The following is a 23428-nucleotide window of genomic DNA, read 5'->3' on the forward strand; positions in this document are numbered from 1 at the left end:
CCCGCATAGCTCTTCCTTCCTCGTATAATCAAAAACAGGGTACCCAGTTCCTAGATGAAAAGTCATCACCTAACTCACTATACGTGCAGTCGGGTTTGGGAGTGCCTGTTCACCCACGACCCCCTCACGTGTGTTTCCAAGGCAGAGGCGTGTTTATAAGCTGCCGATCTGCGTGCTGCGACACGGCTGACCCCTGCCCCGAGCTTGCGCCTGGGGGCCACACGGGGACCCGGGTTTCCTCCCCCGGCGGGAGCAGCCCAGGGCTCCCACTGCCCGAGCCCCCACTCCCGCCCAGCGCACCCCGCTTTGCATGCCGGTCAGAGTCAGGTGGAGACCACCTCCCCTTCTTCCTACCTGTGTCTCCCTGCCCATGTCCATCTCAGACGTGTGTAGGACTGTCTGTCGTAAACTAACCCAGCCTTTGTTGAAACAACTGCGTATCTTGTCCTGGGACCGTTCTGTGTTTTAACGCTGGGCTGTTTTCTCTGCCTCTCCTTGTCAAGTTCTTGCCATGCATGAGAATGTTCTCAAGTGTCCTACTCCAGGCTGCACGGGGCGAGGGCATGTAAATAGCAACAGGAACTCGCACAGAAGGTAAGCAGAGCTCCTGCGTTCTCGCTGCAGGGGAGCCGGTCCCCGGCAGCCCTGCCCCGTGCCCTCGGGAGGGGGCGCAGCCCCGTGGGATGGGGGCCTGGGCCCTGCCGTCAGGAAGGGGGAGCCGAGCCTGCCCGGGGCGCCCGGCAGAGCTCGGGGCTTAGACCCCGAGTCTGCAGGCGTCTCGCCAGCTCATGATGGAGCGACGGTCCCCCGGGAGCTGTGCTCCTTGAGGTCAGACCCTGGATGGAGCCGTAACCATCTGCAGCGACTCCAAGGAAGGCAGGAACCTCTCCCTTAGCTTCCGGGGGTCGGGAGGTCCCCCCCTGTCCTCATCAGACGGGATGGCAGCTAGAGACCCCAGACTGAGCACAGTGCGGCCTCACTCGGCCGCCCCGTGACCCCTGCTGACACCCCGGTCATCTGTGTGGGTGTCACCGGCTGCCAGCAGGTGTGCAAAGATGCTGGTGAGGGGACAGGCCGGGAAAGGGGGCCGAGGAGACAGGCCTTCCTGGGCTGCAGCTGCAGACCGCCTCTGCTCGGGACAAGCCCCATCCTCTCATGCCTTGTCCCGGCTTCTGCTGAGTGACTTCTAATATTCAGTTCCCGTCAGGTCCTTTTTATCCAAAAGCCGGAGAGTGATTCTGTCAAATTGTGTTTGTGCTGCCTATCATTTCAGCTTCACAAAGTTGCATAAAGTTGTATCTAAGTGGAGGAAACTATTATAAGTTTCATTTTTATTGTGGCTTGTCTGGTAAACTTGGCTACTTGTGCTAAATTTATAATGAATGAGGTCACAAACTTGTACCCCTTGAAGACGTTCCCGGGCGTCCTCTGGAGGACTGTGATGTGATGGCTGGATCAGCCCCCTGATCCCTGATTACAGGGCCCACAACTTCAGCTCCTCTGTAAATCCTCTGCAGAATCACGCCGATTCCGGACTCTCTGTGTTTGCGGATGGAGCCTCTGCTCTCTGAGCGGAGATGCACACGGCAGACACCAGGGTTTCACGAAAAACCAGCTCAAACACAGAAGAGCACACTGCTGTCTCTTCCTGTAAATATTTAGGTTCAGAAAACATTTTACAGGAGCCTCGAGATCATTCTGCCTTCCTCCCCCTTCTGGGTCTCTTTCTGGAGAGCACGCAGCCAGGCTGGTCAGCCTATGTCCACCGTGCTGAGGTCAGCAAATGCCAGAGAGCCCTGCACTCGGGGTTTTCAGGAACCCATCCTATCCAGTGGTCAACTCCCCAGCGAGCATCCCAGAGCGGACACGGCGTCTAAGATTCTGTGTCCCTTGAACGATTCTGCCTCTGTTTTGTCATCCTTGAAAAGGGCCGTGCGTTCACTCATGTGACATGGCCATCAGCATGTCTGCTGGAGGTGGGGGGCAAACATGCAAAGCCCCTTCCGGGTTCACTCCATCCCTGAAGTTCGGGAGCCTGTTGCTGCCAGAGGGAGGGTGGGAGGAGGTGATGGGGTCAATGAGGGGGCACTATGGAAGACTCTTAGACCCCCTGTCTTTGCAGCCTTTCCGGATGCCCTATTGCTGCAGCAGAGAAACTGGCAAAGGCCCAGGAAAAGCACCAGAGCTGTGACGTGTCCAAGTCCAACCAGGCCTCCGACCGAGTGCTCAGGTACCAGATGTGCCGTCGGGACCCGTGCATGGCCCTCCCCATGGGACGGGTGCCCAGACGCTGAGGGGTGGCCGTGCTTAGGGGCAGGGCGGGGGAGCCGGTTCAGTTAGGAGATCTCACTGTGGCCACAACCCCCACCCCCAGCTCATCCATCTTCCCTGGGTCTCCCTGAGCCCTGGGAGTGCAGAGGGAGGCATTGCTGGCTCTCCTCTGGCCCTGATGCTCTGGGTTCTGGCCGAAAAGGCAGCTGGAGAATTCATGGGGTGCCCCAAGTCACTGCATCTTAATTTGGGGGAGAGGGCAGCACCCCTGCTTCAGCCTTTGAGTTCCAAGGGCGCCCACATCCAGTGCAGAGAAGCCCTGTCCTCAGATGCCCCAGGAGGTGGGCCGGACGATGCCACCCATGTTGTGGGCGAGGAAACCGGGGGACAGGGGGCAGAGGACTTACCTGAGGCCACTCAGTCACTGGCAGTGAAGATGGGGTGGGGGGCAAAGGTCACCTGGTGCCCTCCACTGCGACGTTTAGGATGGTTCCTCGGGGGGCAGTGAGGAGGAAGCCCTCGTTTCCCTCAACACTCATTTCCACGTGGTCCCTTCAAGCCCTCATCCATGTGCAAGCTGGTCGACCTCCACGTTTGGTCGGGGTCACAGCAGCAGCCTCCGCGTCCTTGTGAGAATCGTGCCGTGATCCCCACAGCTGCTGGTGCCCAAGGCGGGGCACACCTGTGCTGGAAGCACTTCTAGCCTGGCACTTAGCACGAGTCCAAGCTGACTCTTGAAGGGCAGGCAGTGAGCACGCATGCACACACACACATGCACACATAAAAGCACACATGTGTGCACACACTCGCACATCTGCACACACAAACACGCTTGTGCACACATACCCACACGTACACTCACACCACACATGACACACACAGAAACACACTCGCACACACACACACACGCTTGTGCACATAGTACACGTACACTCACACCATACACGACACACAGAAACACACTCACACACACATGTGCGCTTGTGCACACATACCCACACGTACACTCACACCACACACGACACACACAGAAACACACTTGCACACACACACTCACACGCTTGTGCACACACCCACACGTACCCTCATACCACACACGACACACACAGAAACACACTTGCACACACACACACGCTTGTGCACATATACCACACGTACCCTCACACCACACATGACACACACAGAAACACACTTGCACACACACACTCACACGCTTGTGCACACATACCCACATGTACCCTCACACCACACGACACACAAACACACTCACACACACACACACATACCCTCATACCACACACGACACACACAGAAACACACTTGCACACACACAGTCACATGCTTGTGCACACATACCACACGTACACTCACACCACACACGACACACACAGAAACACACTTGCACACACACACTCACACGCTTGTGCACACATACCCACATGTACCCTCATACCACACACGACACACACAGAAACACACTCGCACATCTGCACACACACACTCACACGCTTGTGCACACATACCCACACGTACCCTCATACCACACACAACACACAAACACACATGCACATGCACAGAGATGCCTGCACACACACACCCACATTTGCACAGACACGCACACACACATGCACAGACATGCACACCCACCTACACACACCTGCATGCACAGAGAAAGATGCACACCCACCTACCCAGATAGAGATACACTCACACAGATACACACACATACACACACGCATGCAATTTTGCTTCTATTAAATTATTTCTTTGGGATAAATCACCTGGAAAAAATCACTAGGCAAACGATACAAACACCTCCCTGGTTTTGTCATGTATTACTTCCCATTTTCCTGAAAGGATTTTACCATAGTCGTTAAACTCCTTTTTATCTCTCAATAGAAAAGTTAAAATCTTTACAGAAAATGAGAAATGCTTCACTGGACAGAAATAAGAAAATAAAAACCTTCTATGATCCTCCCATTTAGAGAGAAAGTGCAGTAAATTCTGGGGTGCGCCCCTCTAGGCCTTTCTCCTCGAGGTCACTGCCCACCTCACTTGTCCCCAAGTGCCCGTGACTCACCCCTCTTACAGGTGCGGCCACACCAAAAGCGTCCCTCCCCGAGGACTGCTCAGCGTGATGGCCCCCGTGGCAGCGCACGTTTGGGGAGGAGTGATTAATCCAAGGATAGTTTGAGCAAAGGGAGAGATTGGGGCGGAGGGCTTCTGTTGAGGCCCCTCCCCTTGCACAGGCACCCCCAGGGCTGGACAGAGCCCATGCCCACCTCCCTCCCCCCGTCCTGGGCTCGGCTCCAAGCTTGCCTTTCACTGAGGCACTCACTGGCCCCTGGGTACGGATGAGACACATGGGAAGTGGCAGGCGTCGCCTCACTCAGAGAGAGGACTCCTTTGTGACCCCGAGCCCGGGCCCCTTTCTCCACGTGGTGTGACGGGAAGCCACGTCAACTGACAGTGAAGCCGAAGGCCCTGGGCCAGCCCTTCTGCAGCAATGGCCTTCCCCCGCCTTGGGCTGGGAGTGAAGAGGCATAATGGGGACAGGCCTGGGGGCAGAAGCCTCCTCCATGGTGCGGGAGGCACTGGGCTGGCCAGGCTGGGCTCAGCTCTGCACCCCGAGGGCGCAACTCGGCGCTGTTGCCCCGGCTGTGAGCGGGTCTGGAGGACCTGGGCCGTCCATGTCACTTCATGTTCCTCAAATGTCTTCACTCAGGAGCCGCTCGTTCTGGGTGGCGGGGGAACGAGAAGACAGGAAGGAAGGAAGAGAATTTCAACCTACGATCGTTCAGCTACTTATGCTTTTAAGAGTCTTCAGGCAGGGGGTCTAACAGGTCCTTGAGACTTAGGTGAGGGCTGCAGTCCCGCCCAAGGCCCCCCCCCCCGACCCCTGTCTCAGGCCCCCAGCACCTGCTCCATTTTGTCACCAAATGTCCCTCCTCGATGCCTCTGCTCCAGCACACCCGCCCTCAGAGCTGGTCCCACCTCCTCGGGGCTTAAGGGTCAAGCCTTCCAGGCCCACGTCCTTTGTCCTGGACGAGTGGACAGTCCCTGCCTGGGCCCACCCGCCCCGCCTCCTACTGCCCCCAGAGATGCACTGGGCTTTCTTGCTCCTTATCGTTCAATGTTCCTGGTGTCTTTCCTGCCCCATCCCGGATCTTAACCTTGACAAACACCACCTTGTCCCTTAAAACTGAATGGACTTTCATGGCCCCGAGGGGTCCTCCATTCCCCAGGACTCTGAGAGCCCTTGGGCTCCTAAAACAAGATCACAGTCCAGGTGACATTTGAAGGCAAGGCCTAGGCTTTCGTTCATTTATGACCCACCCCACTGCCTGCTCAAATGCCCCAAATAATAGACATTTAACTAATTGTTACATCTTTTTGGTGATTTGAGAAGTAAATAAGCTAAATTAATGACATCAAAGTAAATGTGTTGGTGATTTGATAGATAAACTTGTTAACATACGGAGAAGTTTGGGGCAGAAAGTCTAAGGGAATTCCCTGCATCAATTTCCTGCAAATCTAAAATTACTTTTTTAAAAAAAGTCTAAAATGTCCTCTGAGATAGATGGACACACGAAACACAAGATAGAATATTCATGAATATGTAACAGAGTTCTTCTATTTAGACATTTTATTGCATCGTGTAGAAAAATGAATGACTACTAGGTGCCAACCTTGAAAGTGCACGTTAATATTTGTCAGAACGCATCAAAACGTGTTCCATTGTATTGTCCAGCTGAATACATGTCTATGTAGCATCTTCTCCATCCACATCCTTGAGAGTATTTCTCTCACTTCCTCATATTTTGTTAAGGGAGCTGCTTCTCTCGATTCACCATGCGTGATGCTTGCAACACTGTCTGAAAGCTCCACAAAACAGGGATCTGAGATCCCTTCCCACATTCACTTTGCATTCTCTTCTCCACACTTTCTTAGACTCTGAAAAGAAAAAAAAAAAAAAAAAACAGGGCAAGAAGTTAAGTATTTTATTTTCTGTCCTTTTTATTTCCAAAAAGTCGGCATCTTGGCAGAAGCCGACTTGATGTTGTATCCTTACAGCATGCTTGGCCTTTTCTCAAGAAAACAGAATTGGGATTTTAGGGCAAGATTCCGGTTCCTTAACGCAGCTAAGAAACAAGATGTTCTCGTTTTAAGATGAACTGCGTCTCATGCGTGGCCGTGAGAAAGCAAGCTGTCCATTCTCTCTCTTTGCTTCCAGGCCCATGTGCTTTGTAAAGCAGCTGGAGATCCCACACTACGGCTACAGAAACAACGTGCCCACCACCACGCCTCGCTCCAACTTGGCCAAAGAGCTGGAGAAATATTCCAAGACTTCGTTTGAGTACAACACATACGACAGCCATACTTATGGCAAGCGGGCCATAGCTCCCAAGGTGCAAACCAGGGACATATCCCCCAAAGGATTCGATGGTAGGAGGTGCACCCTCTTCTACATGAGCGTCACGCTTGCCGTTGATAATGTTGTTGTTGTGCATATCCATTGCCTACAAACCGACCGAGCATGGGGTCGCTCGCTGGGCACCAAGGAAAGCACGCCCGCAGCCTAGGCGGGTTTCCTGCGGCCCCAGGTACCCGCAGGTGTGGGCGAGCAGGTCCTGGGAGAGGGAGGGGGGCAGGGAGGGAGGGAGACCCCTTCCCCATCGTCCCCAGGGCAGAGCATCATCCAGGCGCCGGCAGGCAGTGGAGACAGACAGCCGTGGGCTTGTCTGCTCCACGGCGCTGCTGAGACGTGTCCTCATCTCCACCAGCTTCCTCTGATAGACACCCCGACACAGACAAAACCAGGAGAGCCGGGGTATCTGCCCAGAGTTCCTGGTCCTTCTGAGAGTTCTGTGCTCCCTGCCTATTCTCAAGTCAGGATGCATGGTGCATTCATTGGGGAGATGTTTTAATTCTGATGTCTATGGCTGCACCCCAGACCAGTTGAATCTGACTCCCCAGAGGTGGTCCCTGTGGGCAGCATTTTTAAAAAGTCACCAGTGAATCTAACATGCAGTTTCCGCGGGCCCCACCAGCCTTCTTCCAGCAGGCTCGGACCCCAGGGTGGGGCCTGGGGAGCGTCCTGTCCTGGCTTTGTGACTCTGTCACTGGCCTCGCTCGTGGAGCCCATGAAATAGGTAAACGTATGCTTCACGGGGAAAGATCGTTTATTTTCACTCGTGCATATCTGAACCCACAAGAAGGGGTGCAAACTCTAAACAGGCTAGTTCCCGTGTCATCACAGAGCTAATTTGGTAAGTAATTGAAGCACAGAGGGGAGACTGCGTATCTATCTAACCACATTTCTATTTTCAGTTCTAGGATATATGGACTTAGTTGGCAGATGTTACCGATGGGGACGTGGGTTGTGTACGCTGGGTGATTTAGGAGTCTTATCTTGGCATTCTTCAGCAGAGGCCAGGAGAGAGGGTTTGGAAGATTTCAGAGCAGTTCTCTGAAAAAGATATTTAATTAAACTCACTGCACACCAAAAAAATCCATTTAAATTGAATGCTTGGGGAGTTCCAAAACCTTTTCACAATTCCATATGAGTTGCTGCACATTTTTCTACATTATTTTAGTCATTCTTTATGTTAATAGCAATTAATTTGCATGGTGAATGAAATATAATATTTCTTTGATGTATCTCAGATTGATTACCCTTGCATGTATCAATTCTAAGTACATAGGAACAAAGATGGAAGCAGAGAAAAGGGAGTGGCTTAGGGTATAACATAATAATTGAGGGTTTTGTAATAATAATTTGCTAATTTCAGGCTTTGTTATGACTTCATTCATTTGATGCAAATGAGGGATCTGAAGAACTTGAATTCTTCAGACCACACAATTAAGGTCTGTGCTTGTAGGGTCCCCAGTTCACTGACGTTTTATAGGGTCTGGTGGCCACTTCTGCACACAGCCTGTTGCTGTTGTCCTGCGAGACCCGATTTCCTGTCCTTTCCATTGCGTTGTTCTGGTTGGATCTGGTCAAGGCATGACTAGGGTCACCATGCTCTTTCTCAGCTCTTCCTTTTAGGAGCTGAGTGGGAACAGACACATGAATCCTCCCGCGTGGTGGTTTCCTTGAAAGCAGAGGGAGCAATTGTTCCAGCCTGCTGGCTGACTAGGTGCAGCTCAGCCAACAAGGCTACAAGGGGAACCTACACATGTTAGTATCGTTCGCCCCCCAGAAAAGACCCCTGCTGTTGCCCTGCTCTTCAGCTGATCCCCAAATTAAAAGAACACAGAAGAGACACTTCAGCGCCAAGTCTTCTAGAAACTGAGGGAAAGGGAAAGGCAGCCTTCACGGCATGGCCGGTGTCTGCAGTCGCCCCCAAGAGGGCTGTCTCCAAGACTTGCTCCAGGTGCACAATGGACTGGGCCACTGCCCCCAGAGACTGTGGAATGAGCCTCCTGGGGGGGAGGGGAGCATAACGCCTGGGAGTGGGGGTCGGGGTCTGGGGTGCACAGAGGCTGGAAAAGCAGGACTCTTGCCCCAGGCTCTGGGGTCGTCCCTCACATTCCACCAGCCATGACCAAGAACAGTCAACAAACATCGATTTATTCACCCGCGTTCTTCCAGACACTCAGGAGTAGCTGTATGTCTCATCTACCAGTCTGTCTATCCCTCTCTCTCTCCATCCATCCATCCATGGACCCACCTATCTGTCCACCATACATCTATCCATCCATGTCTCCATCCATCCATCTATCTATCCATGCATCCAACCATGGGCCCACCTATCTACCCATCATCCATCCATCCATTTTCTTCCTCTTCTTTATAACAAGCTTCAAGGAAGAGACTTTGGGTTATAGAAGACAGTGAAACACACCCAGGCACAGTGAAGCAAGGTGTCCATGCTGCCTGAAGGAATCAGCATGAGTTTTACCAAAGTGGTGAATTTTAAACTTGATTGTGAGTGGAAATTACCAGAAGGCAGGAAATGCACGAGTGAGTGGAAGCTGCCGGCTGGCCAGCAAGGCAGGACTTGAGATGCGGGAGAGAAGGGACAGGGCGACCCGGAGGCGGTGAGGAGACGACTTTGTGTCGTCTGCCTCGGGGCAGAGCACACCGACCTCTGACATCCCAAGCGGGAGTGATACAGGAAGGAGCCCTGCCCCTGGCCGGGGTCTCCCCGCCTCCCCCGAGGCCTGTTTATGGTGAGCTAAGAATGGCATTTCCACTGTAAAATAGATGGGGGGAAAAACAAAAGAAGAATTCAAATTTCAGTGTTCAGAAGCAGTTTTCCTCATCTGTGTGGACGGCGGCTGTTTCCCAGGACAACAGCCCGACGTGCAGTGCCATCAGAGACCTCGTAACCGCCAAGCCTTCACCACTGCCAGGCCCTTCACAGAAAAAGTTTCCGACTGGGTCTAAGCCATCCCACTGTGTCTCTGGGCAGTTTATCACCACCCTCAGGCTTTGTTAAAACCCTACGCTCTCAGCCCCACGTGGGCCCCTCTCGTGAGCCTCCCTCTGGGTTATTCCCAACTTCCACATTCTCCCTCCCATCCTTAAACCACTCTCTGTTTAGGAAATCAACTCTGAATTTTCACTGGACGAACTGATGCTGAAGCTGAAGCTCCAATACTTTGGCCACCTGATGTGAACAGCCAACTCATTGGAAAAGACCCTGATGCTGGGAAAGATTGAAGGCGGGAGGAGAAGGGGATGACAGAGGATGAGATGGTTGGATGGCATCACCAACTCAGTGGACATGAGTTTGAGGAAAGTCAGGGAGATGGAGAAGGACAGAGGAGCCTAGTGTGCTGCAGGCCACGGGGCTGCAAAGAGTCAGACACAGCTCGCAGCTGAACAACAGCTGCTCTTCAAAGGCCTTGTCTCTGATCTGCCCACCTCCCCATCGCCTGCCCTCCCCAGCCTAGGCCTCATCACTGGCATAGGGAGGGCCCCATGGGCGAGCCCTCCTGTGCCTCCAGGTCCCATCCTCTGGGCCAGGCCTCCCTGCCTCCACCCCCACCCCCACCCCCAGGTCAGCCTCTCCTTGGAAGACCTGCCTCCCCATTCTCCCACCCCCCACACTCACCTCCGCCTCCAGGAGCTTCTTCCCAGTCATATCCTCAGGACAGATTGTGCCTGGACTCAGCAGCCTGCCCCCAGCCTCCTCAGATCTGCTTGTGCACAAGGAGAAGTCCAGGCCTCCCCCTGCAGCTCTGGGTCCCACGTCCCATCTCCCGAGACCCGAAGCCCACCCCCCCCTCCACGGCGGGTGCGGCCTGGACAGACAGAAGCTGGGCAGATGGTACCCAGAGAGAGTGAGCAGGCGGGAGACCACCAAGAATCCAGCCCCGGTTTAGACGTGATAAACTGTAAACCACGTGAGCAAACTGCCTTCGGGAGGCACCGCTGTTCCCCTGAGGACTCTGCATCCGCGTCTCGGCTTGCTTACGGGAAAGCACAGCCAGGAACCCACATGACATCTGGGAGTCAGGGCTACGAATTAGGGGGTGCAGACCCCTGAGTCCACCCAGAACTGACGGGGGCGCAGGCCCAACCAGGGGGCGGATCCTCAGGAAGCATATCTCCCGTCTGTGTTCCATTTTGCCTGCTTTTCACAGAAATTCAGATCGGAAGGCCACAGTGATCTACTCCCTACAGAAAACGATAGTTCAGAAGGTCTACGCACCCACGTCGAAAGAGTCTTTCAGGCAGATAGACTGAATTGGAAGGTGGCTGGTTGTTTTTTCTAATTCATCATCTTTAATCACTGTAAACCCCAGCCTGTTTTTCCTTTTCCTGCACAAGAGGGCAGGGCACTTGAGATGTTTCTCAGCATGGGGTAAGATCAGGTGGACTTCTCACGTTGTAAATGAGAGGGCCTCTCTCTGGAGTAGAAGCTGTTCTGTCTCCTAAGTTCAAGGATGTGCTGGCATCTGAGGAACATGAATGCATTTGTTTGCGGGTTGATTGGGAAAAGCTTTGATTGAAAATAGCTTTGCCAAAAGAAAAAGAAAGTTTTGACTTGGTTAAAGTGGAAGGTGGGGGCTGTCCCAGGGCTGGGAGTGAGGCAGAGTTGCCCCTGCTCTGTGGCACCCCCTGGTGTCCACACAGTGAGCCCCAGAAGCTCTGAGCGTGCTGTGGTTCAGTTGCTAAGTTGTAGCCGAGTCTTTGCGACCCCGTGGACTGCGGCACGCCAGGCTGCCCTGTCCTTCGCTGTCTCCTGAAGTTTGTTCAAATTCATGTCCGTTGAGGTAGTGATGCCATCTGACCATCTCACCCTCTGCCGCCCTCTTCTCCTTTTGCCTTCGATCTTTCCCAGTAGCAGGGGCTTTTCCAATGAGTCGGCTGTTCGTGTGATTGGTCATAAAGATTACTGACACTAACAGCTTTGTAAATATTTTACAAATAGGAAATAATGACTAAAACCAAAGAGCTTCATTATCTGAGAGACTTGAAGTACACAGACTCTTATTTGCATTTGGAGCAAAGAATTTATGATTGATGGCCCGTGGTGAAAGGATGCTTGTGAAACAAATGTTCTGTTCGCCTTCCTTCTGGGTCATGTGAGCTGACAGGCACATCAATAAATTGTCCAGTTCCATCAGCTGCTAAAATTCTGGACGAGGCCCATCAGCTTGGCATAATCCAGGGGAAGTGGAGTCTTTTGATTTGAATATTTGGTAAAGTCCCTGCCTTTTACCAGAAGTTGCAGAGTGCAGTCTGTTGCGTAGACACACGTATGCTGTTTACTTTGTTTTGGAAACTGAAATCCCCTCATTGCAAAACAAAACTTTTTTCCTTATTTATGTGGACCATGTTTCTTTTCCTGAACCAGTGTCTAACCCTCACTAGGGAAAAAAGAAAAAAAAAAAATCCCTCCTAAGTGGTATTTCATCCCCCCCCCCCCAGTTTTTATATTCCCATTTTTATAACAAAGTTGTAAATGATGTGAAGCCACAAACTTGAGTCCTTTCGGCGAGACTTGTGAGCTGCCCAGCGGCCGCTGCCCTGGTTTGTTTACAGAGCCCACCGGGGGTGCCCTGCGCGGTCCCCTGCCTCCCCGTCTGTGCTCAGAGGGGGGACCACAGCCCCCGTGCTGTCCGCTGTGCCGAGCAGGTGTGCTCACGGGGGAGAGGAGAAGGGCAGGCACCCGCACAAGTGTGAGGACTGGTCCTCGGGCTTGACCGAGTCCCATGAGCAGGACGGAAGTCGTTCCTCGCACTGGGCGGGTGTGAGGGTGTGGAACTGAGCCCGGCTCCGGCGCAGGGCTGCGACAAGGTCGGCAGCTTCCCTGAGGCGGCTGCACGCTCAGAGCCTCCCCCCGCCACGTCCTTGGGGTCAGGAAAACTCAGTCTTCCGTCCCAGGTCGAAAGCTGTCAGTGGTGAAAGTCGGTGCTTTCATTTGTGTGGGAACAGGGTGCTTTGGGGCCGCTCTTGGGGGTGCTGTGATGACCAGCAGTGTTGACTGTGATCACGTGGTCACTTGCTGACCACACCTGGGCGGGGCACCAGGTTGCAGGCACAAGGAAGGCAATGCTGAGGACAGGGGAGCAGCGTCCCCTCCCTCTTTCAGAAGAGGTGACTTGTCTGCCAGAATGATCTTGATGGGGCTCTCGTGTGCACACAGGCAGCCTTGAGCAGGGCTGGAGCCCCCTCTGGGCTCCCCCTGCAGCTTGGCCTCTGTCTGGTGACGGCTGAGCTCCCTGCAGGAGGGGCCTGTGCCCTGTGAAGGGGTGGGTTGCTGGAGGGGGTGGCACCCTGCAGACCCTGCAGTCAGCTCTCCTGGCGCCCTCGGGGCTCCCCTCGGAGTAATTCCCGCCCCCTCTGCAGGCTCAGGCCAGCTGCTGACTCCTAAGCAAAGGGCATCCTGTATCTTTAATGACCCGGGCACATCCTAATCAGTCATCCATCGGTCACCTTCCCGTCCTTGTGCTAAAGGAGGTGCAAACAGCTCCGGAAGCCACCCTTGCCCTGTGGGTCCGAATGGGTGGTTGGGAGGCTGGTTGCTCAGACGGATCCGGGAGGGAAGCTGGTGGCTGGGATGCACACGAGGGCGGAGCGGCAGGGCCCGCCCTTCCCAAAGCGCATGTGCTTGCAGACCCACAAGAGCCTTCCCTGGGCATCTGGGCCATCTGCACAGGTCAGGGCGCCCCAAAGGGCTGCTGCGGCCCCTCCGGGCGGGACAGACCGTCCAGTCTCTAAAGGGATGAGTGGGCCGCAGGGTCCCCGTCTCCCCGTGAGAGTAGATGAGCAGCCATAACAGGAGCCAACCTTGGACCGTGGTCAGCTGGTGCGGGCCGCGCCTCGGTGGCCGCGCCCGAAGCAGGGTGGCCTTTAAGGGATCAGTTCCAAAGCGCCCCTGCCCTGGCCCCTGCTTGAGAGCCTCGGTGCTCTTCCTGCGGGCTCCCGGCTCCGCCCACACAATGGGAAAGAAGGAAAAAGCAGGAAAAGCCAGGCTTCTTTTGGGGAATTAGCTGGTGGGCAGGTGCCCTGTCCCCCTGGGGACCGACGCACAGGTGTGGGCGGGCGGGTGGCTCGGGGAGCGCTTCTGCGGCCGCGGGCCTGGGCGGGGCCCCCGAGTCACCGCCGCGCGCTGTCTCCCCAGCGAAGCGGTACTGCAAGGACGCCAGCCCCAGCAGCAGCACCACCAGCACCTACGCGCCCAGCAGCAGCAGCAACCTGAGCTGCGGCGGCGGCAGCAGCGCCAGCAGCACGTGCAGCAAGAGCAGCTTCGACTACACGCACGACGTGGAGGCCGCGCACATGGCGGCCACGGCCATCCTCAACCTGTCCACGCGCTGCCGCGAGATGCCGCAGAACCTGTCCACCAAGCCGCAGGACCTGTGCGCCGCGAGGGTACGGGCGGGGCGCGCCTGGCGGGGCGGGGCCTCGGCCCACCCCCACCTCCCTTCCCTGCCGCCGCGACCCCGAGGTCCCCCTCGCAGACGCCCGCTCAGACCGCCCATTCCCCGGCTCTGCTCCGAAGAAGCCTGACTGCGCAAGGCCCTGGGGACACATTTTCCAGTTCAGTCTTTCAGATTCACCTGTGCATTTAGGAGCACCGCCCTTCCCCCTTTTAGGACCCACACCACGCTCCCCTCCTGGCGATCCCGAGGGCAGCACGGAGACTAGGAACCTCGAGGGGCCTTGCGCCCCGGCCCTTAATCAGAGGAGGGTGTGCAGCGCCGCGGGCGGAGGCCGCCGCGGGAGGGCTGGACCGCGCCCTCCAGCCCAGAGCTGGGGAACAAAGAAAGGGCAAAAATCCCGTTTCCCCGCGGGCTCCCAGCCAAGCAATTACAGTCAGCTTCCATTAGTTCAGAACACCACAGATGCCACAACGGTGAGCAGGGCCAGGGCGGGTCCTCGTCGACCGGCTCCCGGCAGGAGGGGGAACCGCGCGGCCCCGTCGCGCCCGGAGCTGCCCAGAGAGGCCGCCAGGCGGCCAGGGACCCGGGCGCGAGCGCATCCTGCCCCCGCCGGCGAGCAGGAGGCTCTCGTCTCCAGAACAAAGGGCCACCTCGTCGCCCAGCACCGCTGGGCAGGCTCCTGAGCGCACCACACTGACCGTAGTTGTTAGAAATAGGTGTAATTTGTGTGAATGGAGAAAGGTCAGTAATTTTATGTCTTGCAAATGCTTTCTTCTCTATTAATATTTTTATTCCTGGATTTTGGAGGAGTGTCAGGGGCATGCAATTTCCATGATCAAGGCTGCTAAAATGCCAGGCTGCCATGGAGGAAATTTTGTGGCAAGGGGAAAACAAAAGACAATAACCCCTTTGAGGTTTTGTGTGTGTGTATGTGTGCGTGTGTTTTCGCTTTATTAAATATTAACTAAGACCGAGGGAATTACAGTCCGACATGATGAAGGCTGTATTAGTCTGAAAGCTGGAAACCAGAGATGCACTTTGACAAGGGTTCAGACAGAATAATACGCTGGGATTTACCCCGGTAACAGCCCAGAGGCGGAGGTTGATTCCAAGCACCTTCCCTCTGCTCTTACATCCGGAAGAAAGAGACGCCAGACGTCTGAGTAGGCAGCGGCGTTCACGCCAGCTCTGACATCAAATTGCTCAAGAGAGTATGACTCTTTGGGGGAAAAAATGGAGGATTGTCGGGGGTATTTTGATTTTTCTTTCCTCTGTCCTCCATCTGCCCTTCCTTCTCTCCCCATTCCCGAGAGGAAGATTCTCAGGGATTCTTGATCTGTTTAAAGCATCAAAACGAAAAGAAACTCCTCATCTTTCACCCCTTTGGCTTTTGCAAAGCTGGGTGACTAAATTCCAGGTTTGCTGACCCTTAGAGCAGGTCAGCCGCGATCACTGCCGTGGAAGCATGTTGTACTGTGATTGCACATTTCCCTGCCTTAAAATAGAAAATCTTCTTCATCAGGTATGATAAGGTTTTGTATTGGAAAGTAAGTTCTGTGTGGAGGGATTTGTTTTGTTTTGTTCACTACTATATTCCCAGAGTCTGTACCTGGTAGGACTCAATTTGATCCCACCGCCCCCGCCCCCCAAAAAGGAAATTATAGTTCCTCTCCTCCATCCCTCTAAATTCTTGTATTTTCTTCATCTCCAAGTCTGGGAGTATTAGCATCAGTGAAACTAAAAGAGAATTTTAAATCTGTGTACATTTTTATGTATAGATGTATAATTTGTACACACTTCCATTTCTGACCTCTTAAGAGGTCTTTGAACTGTGATAGAGTTGAAATCAGGCACTTGTTTTTCTTCTGGTGAGGCTTATTTCTAAAAGCAGAGACATATTAGGGAAAAAAGATACAGATCTATGATAGTTAAGTGATAGAGAGATGATAGATTCGTGGATAAGAGACAAGAGAGACTGAGAGGTGGTCCATAGGTAAGCGGACAGATGGATGCCCTATGCTCCTGTCAGCCAGTTCCACAGCCTCGCGTGGAGAGCAGAACTGGTGAGGGGACCACTTCTGCTCACCTGGGGAGCTTCTGCGAGTGAGACTGCCATGAGGAGTTTCCAGCTTGACCTCTGTCCTGGCGAAAGGGCTGTGGTCCGAGGGAAGACGCGCTCGGTCACCGTGTCCTTCTGTCTCGCAGAACCCTGACATGGAGGTGGATGAGAACGGGACCCTGGACCTGAGCATGAACAAACAGCGGCCGCGGGAAGGATGCTGCCCGATCCTGACACCCCTGGAGCCCATGTCCCCCCAGCAGGCAGTGGTGAGCAGCCGGTGCTTCCAGCTGAGTGAGGGGGACTGCTGGGACCTGCCCGTGGACTACACCAAGATGAAGCCCCGCAGGATGGACGAGGACGAGTCCAAAGAGATCACCGTATGTCCCCTTCGTAGACCCCCACCACCCCCCACCCAGTCCACCAAGCGGGCGCCACTGAGGGAAAATGCCCTGGGTGCACACCTTAGCGAAAATGGTCTTTTCCCTTTTAGCTGACTGGAGCTTAGAAGACGTTTTTGGTTAACGCACGAGAGGTTTGGGAGTAACATTGATGAGAGCGAAACAAACCACTGACTCCTTTGAATGATGATTATTTTCCAACCAGTGTGTTTTGTTGCAAACCATTTCTCTAAGAAAATGTGTGAACTGCTTACCAATTCATTTCCTGGGTGATAAATTGATAGAATGCAGGGTTTTCCTTGCAAGTAAGGAATAATAAGGAGACTTTTAAATGCTTACATGTTTAATTCTGTGTTGTTAATTAGCTAACTCCTTGAAGCTAGGGACAGGGAAGTGAAAGTCGCTCAGTCGTGCCCAACTCTTTGCAACCCCATGGACTGTAGCCCATCAGGCTCCTCTGTCCATGAAATTCTCCAGATCAGAACACTGGAGTGGGTAGCCATTCCCTTCTCCAGGGGATCTTCCCAACCCAGGTATCAAACCCAGGTCTCCCACATTGCAGGCGGATTCTTTACCATCTGAGCTACTAGGGAAGGACAGCGTCTGTTCTCCAAAACACCCAAAATGTGCAGAAGAGTGCCCTGCCGCCTAGAATAAATTATTTTTGTACAGTCACCCAAATCTTTGTTGACTACAACATTACCAAAACACCTACGTCAAGAACGTATTTTTGAAGTAGTTACAATTTTCAAATTCAAATCATTAAAATAGTTAACAATTTTCTTTAGGCTAAGAAAATAAATGAAAAAAGAATTGTTCTTTATTACACTGACTTTTTCTCCAGTGTTCAACTCTGAAAGTTATGACATCTCCTTTATTCCCTGAAAAATGAAAATTCTTTTTGAACACAATGGGGAGACCACCATCAAAGCCATAGTATCTTACAGAAACAGAGAGGTGGGTAAAAAGAAAACATTAGCTATTTGTAGGAATTGTCAGGGAAGGTACCTGTTTATAAGGCCATTACATCTGAAGCCTATTATGTTTATTCTTCAAATTGATTTAAATATCCAGGAGAATAGAATCTGAGTGGCAAGCTAAATTCCAAAGTACTTTTTCTTTCCTACAACGTTAAATCGTTACTACCAAATAAGGTATGGTAGTTGAGTCTCTGAATTTATTTTAATTAAAATTAAGCCCCCATAAAAAGACAGCAGCTTTGCCCTCCTCAGGTGTCACACAAGTGAAACCCTGCACTCAGGAAACACGTTTGCTGAACATCACCACCTATAGGAATTTCTAGGTTACTGCAAGGGGCCCCTCTTAGCCTGAGAATATTCTATTAAAAAAAATTTTTTTTAATGCTGCCTAACAGTAATTTTTCACGTGGACGGAGGAGCTCGGTAGGCTGCAGTCCATGGGGTCGCTAAGAGTCGGACACGACTGAGCGACTTCACTTTCACTTTTCACTTTCACACATTGGAGAAAGAAATGGCAACCCACTCCAGTGTTCTTGCCGGGAGAATCCCAGGGACGGGGGAGCCTAGTGGGCTGCCGTCTATGGGGTCGCACAGAGTCGGACACGACTGAAGCGACTTAGCAGCAGCAGCAACAGTAATTTAAACTTACAGCATCAATCTATGTTGGTCTTCCCTTGCCTTGGGACTTAAAGCATGTAGGATGCTTCCATAATGTAGAACACTTTACCAAAGATTGCAGATGCCCCAGGTATCTGCGTGTAAAGCTTAAGTTCTGCCTGTCGGCGCTGGATTCAGTGTTGTAGGTCTTGAAATCGGTGAGCAAGGTCCGCTGAGTAGCTGGTTTGGCTGCCAGACCGCTTCTCTGCCCCTCCTGTCTGTGCAGCTGCAGGAATTAGAATTTCCCCACTGAACTAGGGGTTTAGAGCAAGTGGTGAGAGACTAGTGGCGCATAGACCAAAGATGCTCTTTGAACGAAACTGGGTTTGCATCCTCGGGACGAGAGTGTGTTGTGATTTTAAGGGTAAGGTTGGGACACGGTGGGGGGCGGGGGGGAACGCAGCCTCCAGTCCGTGTGTCCAGGGTCTTCTGTGGCCCTGAAGCTGTGTTTTGCCCGCAGCCAGAAGACTTGGACCCCTTCCAGGAGGCCCTCGAAGAAAGAAGGTACCCAGGGGAGGTGACCATCCCGAGCCCCAAGCCCAAGTACCCCCAGTGCAAGGAGAGCAAGAAGGACCTGATAACGTAAGCACAGCGCGCGGCGGACGGTCGCTCCCCCGAGCCCCTCCTCTGGCTCACCTCTACCCGGGTCTGTATCTGCCTTGCCATCTGAGCATGCAACACGCACAGCGCACAGATGTCCCCAGGGGCCAGGCGGGTGGGTGACAGGCCAGCCGTGGACGCTTGTTCTGAGCGATGCTCTGTGCTATGGAGACACCATTTCCATGTGACCCTGTGCATCTGCAGCTTTCTTCAGGCAGCTTAAACCCCGTGCAGACATTGCAGCTAAACTGGAAACAATGAAACTTTTTTCAAGTTTTTTTTTTTTTTTTTGGAAACATGCTTACTACTCTGGCTGTTTTTGTTTTTGTTTGGTGGCAGATGTCCAACACCAAGGTGTGATGGGAGTGGTCATGTGACTGGTAATTACGCCTCACATAGAAGGTGTGCCTTCATTTTTCTCATGGTGGATTCTGTCGTTTCAATTTATTGTTTTCAGCTTACCTCAACAATGCTGTCCCAGTACAAACGTTGACTTCTGTGTCACCCCTTTAAGTGCTATATGTTGACCTTCAAAGGCATGCTAATCGACATGTTCTATAAAGTCTTTTATCTCGAAGCAAGCTACCTAAATTTGGAAAACGATTTACAGACGTTGAGACCAAAGAGCCCAAATATTTGAATCTTACTTTTTCAAATGGTTTCTGCAAATACATGCTTCCTTAAATGTCTATGGAAACATGAATTAGTTCATTGCACCAACAAAATTCAATATACAGCACTTGCCCCATTGCTTTTCTGCATTCAACTTTTTGATTTCAGTTTTATGTTGTTGTCTGTTGGGGACATACGCTGGGCCTCGGGGCTTCTCACTGGACTCTTCTGGCCTGTCTTACAGTCTGTCGGGCTGCCCGCTGGCTGACAAAAGCATTCGAAGTATGCTGGCCACCAGCTCACAAGAACTCAAGTAAGATTTAACGAAAATCCTTCTCTTTCTAAAGTCTGTTCACTTAGTGGTAACAAAAGGGGTGTGTCATTTTAAAAGAAACATGTGTTTACCAAGACAGCTGTGTGCACCAGTGCAACTCAGCACACATGTACATTCTTGAGGATTTTGGTCACCTGTGTGGGCAGTCCATCTGCCTTTTCCCTCTCGTTTACCTCTAGCTTTTTTATATCGCATCCTTTCCATCTTGAATTTTCTAAAGCATAGGTATTTTCTCTCCAGCTATGCATGCACATGAAGGGGAGTTTTACAGCGTTACTCAGACTTTAAGGAAGTGATTGTCATGTGAAAAGTGAGAAGCTGATATTTTTAAAAGTCAGTGCTTAATATGATCATTTTTAGAATGGATATTTAAATAGGACGAATAACCAAACCCGCCATGATCCTAGCTAATTCCTTCAGTGCACTGTGGTCATAGCTACGGATGCTCATCAGGGCAGCCGGAACCCAGCTAAGGCTTCACCAGCACACACAGCGTGGCCCCCTCTTCTCTGCGCCTGTAATTGTCTCTGGGTTTTCAGCGTGGGTCTGGTCAGCCGCATCCACACAGCCAGACTACGGGCTGTCTTCTCTGTGTCTCCGTAGATTTAAGTAGGTAGATGAATGTATTCACATTCAGCTCCTAGGCAGGTTTTGGAAGAAGTCAGGCCAAGCCCCAGCCCGTGTATTAAGACCTGCTGTCATCTAGTTGGAACGGACATTTGAGTATCTGTCAGGAGAACAAGGGCGAGAGGAGCTTTCCACAACCTGATGAGAACCAAGATTCCCCAGTCATCGTTTTTAATTACCTGGGCTTTTATAAAAAGCATCACGTCAAATTGCTTGGCTTCTATTTCGTTTTCAAACGGCTTTCCTTCCGATGCAGAGAAAATTCTGCTTTCAGACCCCGTTGGGCTCCCTCCCCCGGGACCCCCGCCCCCCCCCTCCACGGCAGAGCAGGGCGTGGTCCGCGGGGTGCAGGCTCTGTTTCACTCCGTGTCGTTTCTTACAGGACCCCTGTCCAGGGCCCTAGCGCCATAGACCACCTGCTCATGTTCAGTGACCTCCTGAACTAGCCCTCCCGCCACCAGACCCTGGAGTTCTCTTCGTGGCGTGTAAACACCGGGAGGGCGTCCTCTTGCTTGATGGCTGTGCGGTCTGTAGCCGTCCACGCAGTGCCTGGCGGACACATAGCTTAGGACCTCAAACGGACAGCGTTAGCAAGAACCACCCAGCCCGCTCTGTTAAGACCTCCTTTTCCGGGGCTTGAGACCATGCCCCCCTCACGACTGAAACGGGGTTAACCGCACTCGGACCCTGGCTAACACTGCAGCACACGGCGACTTCCGTCTGCCTCTCGCTGAGGAGGGCGTCTCCAGTCCCAGCAGGCCAGCTGTAAACGGGACAGCCTGTGGACAGCTTCCTGGGAGCGCGGCTTCTTGGTGGCCTCCAGGTCGGAGACCTGAGCAGGCTTCCGGCGGGTCTGGCTCCCTTTGGTTTGCCTCCGTAGCCTCTGGGCTTAGAAGCTCCAGGTAGACCGGCTTCTCCTCCGGGGTTGGCACTTCCTTCTTGCCACGTCTCTCCTTGGAGGCCGGTGTGATGTCCACACCATCAGCATCTTCAGAGGGGGTCCGCCCTTCACAGCCTCCTGTGCAGGGTGGACGTCCCTTGCCCCCTCCCTAGCCCTCCCGGAGGGGAGGCCACGGTGGCCTTTCCTGCTTCCAGCTGGTCTAAAAGCCTCCGTCACCTGTAACTTGTCACTTGTCTTTGCAACAAGTAAATCCCGTTTCGACTGACCCTTTTCCCAGGAAATCCAAACTTGACAAGTTTTCTGAAATGCTTTGTTTCACCTCCATGTCTACTATAAATAATCTGATATTTAAACAACCATTTTTCACTTGATGATAAATCTTTCTCAACTGAGGATACCTTAGATTATACTGTGGCTTTTTCTCGTTAATCTTTTAATGGATGACACCCCTCCATCTCTGGCTTTTTCGTGCAGCGACAAAGGCTTTCCCTGCACAGGAGCAGAGATTAATCCTTTTAGGATTTGCAGCTGCTTCCTCTAGAATAATTCACGCACGTGCCCCTTTAATAGCTTATTCTTTCCATGTATATTTTCAACCCAGTCTGGTTGATTCCCACTGCACAGCCTCTTACCTAGTTAAGAGTCCTCGTGTGAGTCAGTGGTCACCACCTCTTCATACAGACACCTTTGGGTCTCAATTGCCTCAAAATTTGTTCTCTCTTCTGCATCAGCTAAGAAACAGAACTTTCTGAAAACGTTCTTCTTGTCACTTCTAACGCGGACTTTTGTTAGTTGGCTGTTAACAGGACATTCTTGATATCAAACAGGCAACAAGTTTTGCCAGATACACTCTGGGTCTTGGGTCACCCATCCTCTTGAACTTCCTGAGATGACACTTACCCAAAGCAGCGCACGTGGGATAGTCTTAAAAAGCAGCCGATCATTGTGTCGACTTGTGTACAATATGTAAACTGAACGTGTATTAAAATGTAATGTGTTCGTGAATATCATTCAGACTCTGCAGCTATTGCTTTCTCGTCCCTGGTCCATGGGCCACAGAGGGCAGGTCGGCGACCAGGCAGCTAGGCAGGTGATGGCACAGGGGAAGGGGGCCCGGAGGCAGGCGGGATTCCCCGGCCTCCCAGGCTGACGCCCACGGCCTAGCATCCCGCCCAGGCTGACGCCCACGGCCTCGCGTCCCGCCCAGGCTGGCCCTCACGGCCTCGCGTCCCGCCCAGGCTGACCCTCACGGCCTCGCGTCCCTCCCACGCTGACCCTCACGGCCTAGCGTCCCTCCCACGCTGACCCTCACGGCCTAGCGTCCCGCCCAGGCTGACGCTCACGGCCTAGCGTCCCTCCCACGCTGACCCTCACGGCCTAGCGTCCCTCCCACGCTGACCCTCACGGCCTAGCGTCCCGCCCACGCTGACGCTCACGGCCTAGCGTCCCTCCCACGCTGACCCTCACGGCCTAGCGTCCCGCCCACGCTGACGCTCACGTTCTAGCGTCCCACCCAGGCCTACCCTCACGGTCTAGCGTCCCGCCCACGCTGACGCTCACGTTCTAGCGTCCCACCCAGGCTGACCCTCACGGCCTAGCGACCCCCACACCGCCCCGCCCTGCGTGAGAGAATCCTTGACTGTGACAGTCTTTAAGACCTCAGGCAAGGGGAAAAAAGGGAATAAAATCATCCAAACAAATGTGATTTTTTGGTGAGAACTCCGCCTAATATAAGTCAGCTCTGATGCTCAAGGGGAGTTTCTTCCCTAAAACTTGCCCTGGCTGAGATCACCTGAGCGTAGCCACAGAAGAGACCTCATAAATCACTTCACGTTATCCTCAGTGTTGTTTGTTTGTTTTTAAAGAAACCACATCCTCCCAGCCAGGAGTTCTTTTTCCTACTCCCCAATGCAAGATCAGTGCAGACACGGGCATGACGTACGTGTGTTAGCCATCTCTGTGACCAGTTTAAACTGAATCAAAGCTGATTCAAATCAGAAGCAATTATCTCTAGAAATGGGCCCCCAAACTGGCTCCTTTTTACACTTGGAGTTGGGGGGGACACATTAGACCCCCTCGTTGCTCCTGTCTTTGTCTTCCAGACCCAGAACCTCTATGGTTCATGCAGGTCCTGGCAGG

General features: G+C 52.9%; 1 protein-coding gene across 24 annotated transcripts in view; it reads left to right on the forward strand.

Moving 5' to 3' along the window:
• Positions 1-23428, forward strand: part of MYT1L (myelin transcription factor 1 like) — a 399489-nt gene that overhangs the window by 313720 nt on the left and 62341 nt on the right. For 15 of the 24 annotated variants that reach the window (XM_043452969.1, XM_043452975.1, XM_043452972.1 and 12 more), the window contains 8 exons: positions 504-594; positions 2123-2230; positions 6506-6717; positions 13857-14107; positions 16324-16557; positions 18676-18797; positions 19155-19217; positions 19672-19740. In XM_043452969.1, the coding sequence (XP_043308904.1) occupies positions 504-594; positions 2123-2230; positions 6506-6717; positions 13857-14107; positions 16324-16557; positions 18676-18797; positions 19155-19217; positions 19672-19740 (1150 nt within the window). Of the gene's footprint in view, positions 1-503; positions 595-2122; positions 2231-6505; positions 6718-13856; positions 14108-16323; positions 16558-18675; positions 18798-19154; positions 19218-19671; positions 19741-20770; positions 22297-23428 lie in introns of those variants that run through there. The other 9 variants (XM_043452973.1, XM_043452977.1, XM_043452974.1 and 6 more) reach the window with 3 other exon arrangements.

The sequence above is a fragment of the Cervus canadensis genome, chromosome 30 (assembly GCF_019320065.1).
Source record: "Cervus canadensis isolate Bull #8, Minnesota chromosome 30, ASM1932006v1, whole genome shotgun sequence".
NCBI lineage: Eukaryota > Metazoa > Chordata > Mammalia > Artiodactyla > Cervidae > Cervus > Cervus canadensis.